Source organism: Athene noctua, chromosome 14 (assembly GCF_965140245.1).
Source record: "Athene noctua chromosome 14, bAthNoc1.hap1.1, whole genome shotgun sequence".
Classification (NCBI taxonomy): Eukaryota; Metazoa; Chordata; class Aves; order Strigiformes; family Strigidae; genus Athene; species Athene noctua.
In genome coordinates this window covers 8,297,858-8,310,099 of record NC_134050.1, presented here as the reverse complement: position 1 = coordinate 8,310,099, position 12,242 = coordinate 8,297,858, and the positions used below count along the sequence as shown (strand labels likewise).

Here is a 12,242-nt window from a genome sequence, read left to right as displayed (position 1 = left end):
TATTGAACATAGGAGCAAGACATTTTAACTATGGCCTTTTTGTTAAGACATAAAATATATACACACTCACAGTACTTTTCTTTGTGCAAAATATGTACTGACTGATAGACTGTACCTTTCTGTACAAAGACAATTTCATCTTACTTTGCATAGCAGAAAAGCAACACAAAAAACCACTAGATACATAACTTTTTCGCTATAATACTTCAGGTAAGCCTTTTGGAAAAATTATTAGACATTAACTTTCTCATTGAGGGCCAGTTTTAATTCTAAGGAGTTAATTAAAGCTATTCCAGTATTGAGGTCTTGCCGATACATATCCAAAACCCAGTGTCCATCATACAATCCAAGATCTGTGCAGTGTGTTACCAGTAATTAAGTCTGCTAACACATTCAGTAATTTGATATCCCAGAATTAATCTTCTGATACTTCAAGTTTTCGCTGAGGAATATACAGAGTTCCTTGAGAGGTTCTGTCGGTACCATCTGAATTTGCAGATAGTGAAGATACTGTGTTTGGCCCTCCTGGTGTGCGGAAAAAGTTTTCTGTAACTGTCTGGGACTCTTGGGGTTCCTTTGGAATGGAAGGCTAAAGAGAGGAGAGAAAGTTACTTTCATTTAAGGGAAGAAAAAAAAATAATGAATTCTAGTTTTCCATTTCTGCAGGATGTTAGCAAACTCATTTTTTGCCTGAAATTTAAAAACTTAACTTTTTACTGAGAAGAATACACCTGTATTCCTTGATATATCTATAAATATATATATATATAAAATAGTAAAATAAAAATATGGTTTCTCTAATCCCTTCCTAACTCCTTTTTTAATACAATCTTAGGCAATACAGCATTACACAAAATATACAGAGAAAGTTCCCATGGAAAAAAATATTCTTTTAAAATCCTCTACAAACATATCTCATTAAAAAAAGCTGACTTTAAATGTAAGAACTTGAGAGTAGATTAGGAGAGTAACAAGAAGGAAAGAAAAAGTAACAACTGGACAACTTGTTAATCAGTGTCCTCTCTGATTCAAAATCCTCCCTCTAAAACAGTTGTGTGTCTCTTCACATCTTGTCATCTTCCAGCTGTCTCCACTTCCACAACAAAGAAGATACTTGTTCTTCCTTTCTAACCTCTCAGTTTTACTGTACTTCTGCTGGCATTCACTGCCAGCTCTTTTTGGGCAGTGCTGATTTTAAAAGATCAGAAAAAATGTTTGTTTAAATAAACATTTTGCCGGCTGTAAGGGAATTATTGCACTGTTCCTCCCAGTCAACTCACCACAGTCAAGAAGTTGCAATATACTTTTACTTACCTTCTCTTCTTGCAAGTTCCTGTTTTCTGAGCTATGGCTAACATTTTCTGGTTGTGAAGAGACTGGCACGTGCTGAAGTACAGGATTTGCAGGAACTTGCACACCAGCAGATATTAGTCCTACGTGTTGCAGGGCAAAGTTTAGAACTGAAGAACTTGGATTTTGGGCAGAACTGGTATTGCCTGAATTGAGGCAGGTGTTGCTCAGTACAGGTGCAGCACCTATAGAAGTTGGTGACAGCATTATATTCAAGGGTGTTATATGAAAAGCAGGAATGTTAACTGCTTTCAGTTCAGATGCTGTCACTGGAATGACACCTGAAATAGAAAAATCAAGTGTTGAAGGAGTTAAAAAAATTGAGACTCAAGCCATTGCATTGTGATTTCATTACCTCGGTAGGATGAATCTGGCTCACTAACCCTTAAGCCTGTGTGCCTATTTTATTTAATACTCACCAGCAATGGGGGAGCTGTAAGTAGTGTGCTGTAATGAACATATCCCAGCTTTCTCTTTATTAGAAAAGCCTGCCTTGTTGCCATGGGCGCACTGAGTAAGAGGAATAAGATAGCCAGATGGAAAAAAAGTCTGAAAGAGAAAACAATACACATTTACCACAAAGTAATAAACAAAAAAAGTTTTTCTCTGTAGTTGCATCCCCCTTGCCTTGTTCCTATTCTTTATCCTCCATATCACCAGGATCCTTTATTTCATGTCTGTACTACCTGCTGGCTAAAATTAGACAGAACTGACTCAAGGACACACTCTTTAAAGTAAGATTGCACAGAAGTCAGCTGGCTCCATTTCCAGCTGATATCCTCCTCAGCGAGGAACTGGAAGTGCACCTGGAATTAACACAGTGCAATTAAACTAGACAAAAAAGAAATCCTGATACTAAATACATTTTTTTCTTCCCCAGAAGAAACATCTGGACCCAGTAATGATCATGTCACCACATTCTTAGGTTGTGTTTTTCATAAAACAAGTATTGGAAGAACTGTTCTCTATTCAGGTTCCCTAGAGTAGCAAGTCTTAACTGCAGAATGCCAAATTTTGTCGATAAAAGAGTTTCATGTGATTCTGTTTCTAAGTATTTTAAAATAAATATACATAAAAGGACTGGGGAGGTAAGGGAACTCAACAATGCCTTCACCAACTTAGTCTTAGTTGTGATCTTCATCCCAATCAAATCCTGAAGGTCACTTCATGTCCTATTTGTGTACTTAATGCAGAAATTCAAGTCCTATATTCCTATGAAATAGGGTTTTAAAAGGACACTAAAAAGAATCAAATCAAAGACAATCTATGTATGTGTAGTTCATTATAGTTTTGTTTGTTTTGCCAAGACTACAAGTGGTGTTTTCCCAGGTGATGGCAAGATGTGCTGTGGTGTCTGACAAAGCTTACCTCATGAGCAGGAATGGCAAATGCTACAGGTATGTCTTGTTTAGTTTTGATTTTGTCCTCATCTTCTGGAATATCTTCTCTTTTACATTGGTCATAGCAACCTGCTGTGTTTTGCTCTAACGTTTTGGTTTTGTTCTGTCTGTCTTCCTGGGAATTGTCCATTTCATGATTCATTTGTGAGCTACTGGAAGGTGGTCTTTCGTTTTTAATGGATTCCCCCTTTAAAAAAAGTACATACAAAAACAAGGGCAGGCATTGTAAGACTTAACATTTGTAATTACAGGTCTGCAATGGTATTTATGCATTTTAAAAATTAGGGAAGCAAGATTTCTCCCTTCTCCTTATTCCCAGGTCAGTAAGATGAGTTCCATGTTATCTCCTCTTGCTCCTTCAGAGCTAGTGGATGTTTGGCACCACGTGTTGTCACAAAACATTGATAACATGCATGACTGTGTTGGCAAGCACAATTTAAAAGCAGCCTAATAGTTTAGAGATGCTTAAATATTCAGTGGCTGAGGAGTAGAAAGCAATCCAGACCCAGTTTCTCTGTATGCATCAAGTGTTACCTGAACCTCTTACTTTCTTCATGTGCTGTGTTATTATGCCTACAGCAATCCAGCATTAATAGTGTACAATATTGGATAGAAATATTTAGAAGGTATCAGGATTTTGGGACATTTCCTGTCCAATGACTTCTATGTGTCCTCTCTCCCTCCTAATACCTCTGAAACCAAGAATGAAGGAATGCCAGCAAGATGAGCTACCTGAACTACTCCAGAATCATTGTGTAAATAGTTAAGTCTTGACATAATGTTTTGGGAGTTGTTTTATTTTAACTAACATCTGTACACTTTGACATGTCTTCTTGGAAATAAATATTTGGAGGGGGAAAGGAGTGAAACAAGGAGGAAAAATACAGCCTGCTCCTGGGGTGGCCTTTCAAACATGTGTTATACTGCAAGCTATATATTCTGCCCGAGGCTTTGCAAATACCAGCAAGATTATGTGAATTTTGAGGTCTATAGCGATAGATATGTGTGTATGTAAACAAACAAAAAACAGCCCCCCAAACATCAGCAAGCAAAGCACATGAACATCATCCCTTCGAGCGTAATGTTAATCAGAATGCCTACACACACTGATAGGCTCCTAAATCGCTTTGAAAATGAGTAGGTGGCAACATCATTAAGCTATAAAATAGCATTTTAAAAATAATTTAACTTACCAGAGAAGTATCAAGGCTTTCCCCATCACTTCTACATCTTTTAATCAAATTACTGTCTTGTAATGCTTGTGATCTTTTCAGGCACTGCTGTGATGAAGTTTCTGATTTTGTAGTCGGTCTTTCTTTAGCTGTCAAGGCCTTGGTTGGATCATCTGTAGCTATCTGACTGTCCCCTTCCTCAGTGGTTATTCTATTTAATACTTTTGAATTAATACTCTTTATTTCAGTTACATTAGCACACGGTAGAGGCTGCAACATGAAGCTTGGGCTGTATGTTGTCACAGTGTGGGCTTGGGAAGGGTGCAGATATATTGCATATGAAACACCAGAAGGAGTCTGAGGTAGCATTACTGGTGAGACTGGACTGTGGCTCAGAGGACCGGCACCCAGGGGCTGGGTGAGAGCTGGCTGCTGAGAGGGTGCTGCAGTGCAAGGAAGGTCAGGCTTGGGGACTACCTCTGGGGAGAACAGGTTACTTTCCAAAGCAGATCCTGACAATTTTGTTTTCATCTCTTTCACTTTCCTTAAAAAAACACAAAACAAACAAACAAACAAGCCCAAACATATCTTAATACCTTTGTGCAGAAATGAATGCCCTGACAAATTATCTTCTGCGATTTGAAACATAAACTTGTACTTCTCAATCCACTAAACAGAAAATAAGTGAAAAAAACCAGTCTGCAGTATCAGGGGTTACCATTTTTTGCAGACTATTGCCCAACTCAAACTGAGCAGAGCTTTACTTTAATGACCAGTGACAAAATAAAGCTTCTCACCTTAACACTTGTGCAAACTTACTTTGATTGTCCTTCCAGCTGACGTTTAGCCATTGGTGGAACCTGAGCCATTTTACTTGGGAAAGTTAATAAATTTTGATCAGTGCCTGGTTGGAGGGGGAAAACAAAACATGACTTAGCGCATCAAACATAGAAGTTAAATTTTGTCTTGAGGAGATGGCATTATTTAATGTGGCATACACATTTAATGAGAAGACACTAAGACTCCATGGTACCCTCAAACTGCAGCCCAGACTTAATTTGATCAACTGGATGGCAGCTTACATCAAACAAACTTTAAAGCCTCATCTCCATTTTTTTTTTACCTCCAAAGAGGCTACTTAACAAGAATGTGAACATTGCTAGGTAATTTTCCAGCAATTTTACAGAATATAGAACTGCTTAGATAGTATGATCTAAAGCACATTTTCCACAACCAAGGTAGAGCAGTTCCTAGAGGAGGATGCAATATCCAGAGAATCAGCTGTCCCACACAGCTGTCCCAGTAAGACAAAGTCAAGATAGTGATATGTAAAAAGGGATTTAATATTCTTCTTAAACCTGAAATGGTAATATGTGACTTCTTGTTTATCTGATGTGAAAGAGGAGGCTAGAGTTCCCTACAGTGGGCTGAATTTGGGCAGATCTCAATGAATATATTTATTTTGTTGCGACTGGAAAGAGCTTCTACTAATTGCAGATCTTATGCACTGAACACAGATCAGTTTAGCTTTATTTTCACTATCAGTTTTGTAAGGCCTCAATTTACAAGCAACATGTATTTTTCTCATCTTGTCTATTTTTGACATTTCTTAAGTTTAAGTAGGCATACCCACGCATCTGCATGTCCTATAAGAAGGTGGTAAGCCTGAATATTTAATGCAAAACTACATTTGAGTTAAAAACATACTCAGAAAAAGATACAGAAATATATTTTCCAGCTACTTACTTGCACTTATTTTAACCGGACTGGTTGGAGCAGACTGGATCTTTCTTCTGTCGTTTTCTATACTTTTAACTAACTTTATTAGAGAAGGATGCCGAGTGAAGTTTTGCTTTCCTCTTGAAGGAAAAAGGTTTTTTGAGCACTGCTCTTTGGAAGGTATGGATTCTGACATAGGTGGGGGACAGGTTGTAGAAGTTGTTTCAGGTTTTGTATCTAAAAAGCAGAAAAAAACACAAAGAGTAAATACATGTATGCAGATCTAGTAATTAAAAGCAGTTATCTGAGCCTGGCTTAGAATTATTGAAGTACTAGCAGCAGCAAAAATGGAGATGCAAGAGTCAGTACGAGTACATCCACTCTGTGGAAATACATATGGGCCTTCTGTGCTGGCAAGGACCAAGGACAGTGACTAGTAAAGACTTTCTGCTTAGTTTACTGTCTTTTGGTCAAAAAAAAAATATCTAGCAAAGAATCAAAATCATCAGGAGAACAAAAGGAAATGACACATACACCTACCCTGACTATCTGTCAAGACCTCAGGTCCTGTCCACTTGAATGCTGGTTTTCTACCTCTCTCCTCTGCAACATGAACTTTCTTGATAAGCCCAAGGCTGCTGAGAACATTTGCTATGTCATAAAGTCTCCTAATTTTGGCTGAAATAAAATAAACACATGTGAAGAGAACAATTCTTATTAACAAGTTACCATACATCAGATTAGAAATGTTGTAAGGCCATTTTAGCAGCTAAAAGAAAAAAAACCCTTTTAAATTTTTTTATAAGAACAATTTTGTGGAACAGGCATTTATACTATGAAATAACATATCACAATATAAAGTTTATATGTAAAACAGAATGACATAGATATGGATCTAAACAAGAAAATACTGCTTATTATGCTAAATATAGAAAAAAACCTTGCCAAACAAGTTCAGTTCTGTGCAATGACCAAACCTATACAAATTCTGTAGTGAGAATAAGTAGCTTAAAAGGCAGGTACACGTATGCAACAGCAGACGTGGGAATTAGGGGGAAGAGATACACTAAAATCCAACAGGATAATCATCCTGCATGTTCTTATCTGTTTTCAGGTTGTGCTGTTAGGGAAAATTTTTAGGCAGCAATCAAATTACAACTGACTTCTGGGCCACAGAGTGAATGTGCTTAGCCCAGAGCTTCTGCTGCTGAAAAGTTAAAGTCTAGCAAGTCATGGAACTTGGGACTGTGCTGCTTCACCAAGAACACAGTAAAACAGGTGATACCTGAAATACAGACACATAGACAAAATGCCCCAAAACTGCTTTTATTGCAAGACAGACTTTACAGAGGAAGAAGGAGGAATGAAAACAAACCAACCTCCCCTACTGACTACCCACCCACCCCCTCTATGTTACCATGATGCAGTGGAAAGGAAATTATGAACCGAAACCAGCAAGATTTAGTTTTCCTTTTGCATACATACAATTCCACAAAAAAAGCGCAGTGGAGTCTAAGAATCGAGGAAGGGTGTAATTTTCAATGACACTCACAATTAATTCTTAGTCACTCAAGAAAAGGCATATTTTTTATTATTATACATATACAGGCCTAGACCTAGAAGTACCTTTCATTTGAATGGAGAGGAAGAGGAGGAAGTGTGCAGGGAACTGAGAGCAGGGTAGAAGAATGCAGAAACAATTGGCAGTTACAGCATTAGGTTTCACTTCTTCTCACGTGTAACTTATTAACAGGACTTTTACAGAATTTATTTAGATTTCCAACAAGTAAGTTATATGACCAGAACACAGATTTGCATGATTCTGGGGTGTTTTTGATGAAATGATGCCAAAAATCTTTGACAGACTGCTTGAGGAAAGAGAAATTTTTACCAGTAAGCAGCCTTGTGACATGACTTCAGGAGAGAGGATGTAATGGACTTTTTCTCTCACATGGTCATTATGTGTCCAAGACTATGCACAAGTGGGTCTCTTAAAAACTGCACAAGGTGTTCAGTGAGTTTTTGGAGGCTCAAATATATTTATGGCAAGAAAAAGATGATGGTATTTTACACTATATAAACTTGTACTAGAATAATCCATTTAGCTTACACTTGATAGTTCTATTTAGAGTAAGAACAAAGAGCAGACAGCAACAGCAGCATTTTACTTACTTTTAAACTTGCTTTTATCTAAGTCTTCTAACTGGTCTTCTCCAATCAAGATTTTAGCAGCAACTTCAAGGCTTACTACTTGAGGAGTTGATACAAGAAACAGCATCACAAATTTCTGACTCATCACTCGTAAAGACTTGTCTTTCCTGCTATTTACTGATGCTGCAGCAGTCAGGAGAAAGGATTAAAGTGTTAAGTGACACACCAGCTACAAACGTTTTTAAAAAAAAGAAGAAATTTGTCAGTAACAATTATCATAAGAACAAACAACACAGCAACTAGGCAGGGCTGACGTGGACTCCAGAATCGTGTCTCTACATGGCAAGAATCAGATAATTAGGTGGATACCAAGTCGAACTACAAAGAGAGTGCAGTGTTTCTCCCTGTACACATTTCCTATTGTCTGACAACTTGTACCCTTAAAGATGCTTAACTGCAGGTTAGACAATGTATTTAACAATCCTTAATTAACAATTCTTCCATGAATCAAACATAAATTGAGAAAAAAATTAATGGACTCATTTATACTTTTGGCTTCTATAACATTCAGTGGTAACAAATCCAGCAAATTGGATTGTATGTTGGGTATGTTTGATGGTTTCACCCAATGCCCCCTTGTTCTTGCACTGTAAAAACAAAATACATGTGCAAGAATAAAATGAATAAGAGAACTGAAAGAGTGCAGTACGCTGCTTCTTGCCACAAACAAACCTGAGGTGCCTTTCAGGCAGTAGCATTTCATAAAAATAGTCCAATAAATGTTTTTTCCAAGTTCATAGATATTTATCATTACAAGCACATATTAATCTTGGCATTATAGAGAATTATTACCAGCACGAAATTCCATTCCCGGGAGCTCGACAAAAGACATTTCTGAGTGCTCATTTGAGCCAAGAGATCTTGCCATTTCTTCATTTTTTTCACCATCAAAATCAAATTCATGCTCATACTCTCGTTTCTTGATCATCTGAATTTGTTGTGTGTATTTGTTGTCTTCTCCAACTTTTTTCAAAGCCTGCAGGGTTTTGGAGAGATTGTGTCGCCCGTGCCAAACGTATCTATTTTTGGCGAGGCGGCTCACCATGTGCAGGCTCTCCAGCACATTCACAATATCATATATGCGTCTACGTTCAACATCTGGGGAAAAAAAAAAAAAAAAAAAGAAGAATGTGACATCACTACTACATAAAATATGCTTCATCATACGTTTACCTGAAACATGGTTTGCACAGAGAAGGAATCAGTTTCCTGTACTTCCCAATTTCTTAATATCCTTCTAAGCCATTTTTGCCAATTCCTCATTACAAAGGTTTCTGAAAATAGCCCTCAGATCTTGCCAGCAAGGAAAAGAAAACAATTTTTGCTTTAGATGTGGAAGGACTTGCTTTTCCACAGTTGTACTTGGTTTACAGCATTCCTTAAGAAATAAAACTTACTGTTGCCAGAAGAGCCACGAGATGGGTTTCAGTACAGCTTTAAAAAGAACCAGAGCATTTTTAATTATTCATTGCATCGATTTTAGGGTCGTTTCATTAAATATCCGTGGAAACTCATGGTAGACAACTGGTAACTTGTTTTTATATCTTATTGTGTTAACACACTGTCCTTTTCTGTCTGTTGAATTCTTGGTTTTGACTATGCATTTTCTAAAAGAGATGTTATCTTGTACAAAGTATAAATAGACTTTCTGTTTCATTTGCAGTTCATCCCTCTTCTGTGTCCCTCGACATATTGTGAAGATATAGTGACACCAGAAATTTTATAGCAGTATGATTTATAACTATTATCAGTGTTATAACCTGTAGAATAATTTCATGTATTTGATTAAAAAAAGCTTCAGCTTAATGTTAGCAACTTAAGACTCTCCATAGATTATTGGTGCAATATAAAAATAGTGATATAAAATGAGAAAGTTAAATTATAGAGAGCAGAAAGTAGTTTCTTGCTTTAATGTCATGACTGGGCAGGAAGTTGATGGTTCAGCTTGAGAAACATTAGTTCCTGCCACAAATATCCAACCACTAATCTTAGCCATCATCTCTAGATCCAAAAAACTGCAACTGGTTATTTGTGGTATTGGCAATAATTTAGATGTTTAATATTAAACATGACTCTGAGTTTCTCAATTCCTTTCACTGAAGAAACTTTAACTTTTAAAAACAATTGCTCTAAGAATGAAGAGTTTTAAGCTGGGTTTAAATGAGTTTGAGAATACACAGTAAGCATTCAAAATTTTATGGAGCAAAAATGTACTAACCCAAATGGTAGGCTATTGGCACATTTGTATGAAGAAATACATAACAGCATATACACCAACTTACTAAGCTCTTCAGCTACTTCATCAAGGCAAATGTAATTATTCTCTGCAGTGCTGGGGTAATCAGGATATCGAGCTAAGAATTTATGACACAGTAATCCTAGACTTTTCTCTTTGCGACTTGGTTGAGATTTTTCATATTCATCTCCTGATAAGTGCTCCTATGCAGGAATAAGAAAAAAAGAATTTGTAATTTTTGACAATATGTAAACACAGATGTTTAACAGCTTCCTTGTGAGCAATGTCAAAGGCCCCGTGTTCTCCCTTTGTCCTCAACAGCTGTGGAATAAAACCAGCAAAAAATTACCTGTTGTGTGTAACGAGACCATATCCTTACTTATATTTCGTAAACACTCCAAAAATCAAAACTTAAAAAAAAAAGTTGTAGTATGTTAATCTATTTTTTTATATTAAATAAACATCTTCAGCTAACTTTAAAAAAAAAAAAAGTAAATAGACAACTTCTTTATAACCTACCTGCACACAGTATTTTGCCTGTAGGACCTCACTTGTGCTGTTTGACAGTTTCCTTTGTTCTCTGTTCCTAATCTCAGGACTAGCTGCACTAATTAGGATTTTCAGGTTCGAAGTAGGTGTCCATGGATCCGCTGGAATGACTTCTTTAGGTTTTGGGGGTGTGGTTAGAGGCTGACAGTCAGGCTGTATCTCTGTCAATACCGAATGTGAGGTAGCTGCTTGTTTCAAAGGGGTTTTCAATACAGTTCTGTATGGCTCAGAAGATTGATTTTCCTACACACCAAAAAAGAGAAAAACTTCGATATTAGAAACCAGAAGCGCTACAATCCGTTTGTTGGTAATAGTCGGAGTGGAATAGAGATCAGTTTTATTTTTTTGAGTAGCTCCAAGCCAAAGGTTGTAGTTCGAATCAGTGAGTCCCGTCCCTGAAACTATTTCTTTGACCGTTCCTTTAGCTTAAGGCAAGGCGCCCGGCGCGCTCTTGGGGTAGTTTTCTTTCCCTCTAGGGAAAATATAGTCAGAATGAATGTTAACCGGTGGCACAAAGCTATAAAGAACGACCGAAACACCTTTTATTAAGGAGAAAAAGTTGAGCCAGGAAGAAGTACTGTTCGTTACAAAGGTCGTCAGGGCAAGTTCTCAGTAATTTTGTTAAGGGCAGACACGAAGGCGAAGTGGAACGCGCTGGGCTGCTGCCGTCCAGCGTTTTCTACACGCGTCCGCCGGGACGTTGCGGTGCTGGAGCGGCCGGCGCGGGCTCCCCGGGGCTGTCCCGGCGCCGGGCCCGGGCGGCAGCGCCCCGCGCGCCCCCGGGGCGGGGTGTCGGCTGCTTCTCTGCGTGTCCCCCCACCCCCGGAGCGGGCGCGGCGGAACCGAGGGGTTTTACCTTGTCGCCGGTGCCCATCTCCGCGCCCGCCTGCTGCATTCTCCCGCCGCCGCGCAGCCTCAGGAGGCGACCCCGGCCGGTGCCGCCGCCGCCGCGCTCCGCATCGCAGGTCCCGCCGGTTCTGCGGGGCGGGAGAGGGAGGGGAGCGTTAGCAGGGAAGGCGGCGGGGACGCCCGTGACGGGCTGGGCGGCGGCGGCGGTGCCCACCTCGGCCGGTTCCCGCCGCCCTCGCTGCCGCCGGGGACGTTTCGGCGCCTCCCGCCTGTGGGCCCGGCCCGCGCGCGCCCGGTGGCCCGCGCCCGCCGCCCAACGGCCCGGCCACGCCCCGGCCCCCCCACCGCCCGCTGACAGCGCGGCGCCGCCGATTGGCCGCCGCCGGCGGGCGGGACCCTTCCGGGATCCGGTTTAAACATTTGGCGCCACCGCCGCGCCCCGGGACCGGCTGCCCCCGCTCCTGCTCCGCCGCCCACCCCGCCTCGCCACGCGTGAAAGCCGGCACCCACCGGCAGCGGTGCCGCCGCCGCTATCGTTGTTACCGCCCGCCCGGCCCCGTCCCGTCCGGTTGCGCGGCCGCTCCCGGTGCCGATTTGAATTCAACCGGTTTGAGCCGTCGAGGGAGGGGTTGGGGGCGTTCAGCCAATCAGCTCGCGGTCCTCCGCCCCGCGCAGCCAATGGGAGCGCGGCGTTGCCCGGCCGTTCCCTCCTCCTGCTCCCGCCGCCGCGGGCCGGGGGAAGTCGGGGCTCGCGCC

The 12,242-nt window shown here is 40.5% G+C and overlaps 1 protein-coding gene across 1 annotated transcript; it reads right to left on the bottom strand.

Moving 5' to 3' along the window:
* E2F8 (E2F transcription factor 8) lies at nt 1–11,532 on the bottom strand. The gene is made up of 13 exons (XM_074918264.1): nt 11,494–11,532; nt 10,608–10,880; nt 10,135–10,291; nt 8,645–8,950; nt 7,814–7,975; nt 6,182–6,319; nt 5,669–5,878; nt 4,742–4,826; nt 3,944–4,466; nt 2,719–2,937; nt 1,770–1,899; nt 1,315–1,631; nt 1–589 (listed from the first exon to the last, which is right to left on the bottom strand). Exons 1-13 carry the CDS (start codon nt 11,530–11,532, stop codon nt 416–418), a joined length of 2,733 nt encoding a protein of 910 aa, XP_074774365.1. The 3' UTR covers nt 1–415.
* Between the last annotated feature and the right edge of the window lie 710 nt (nt 11,533–12,242).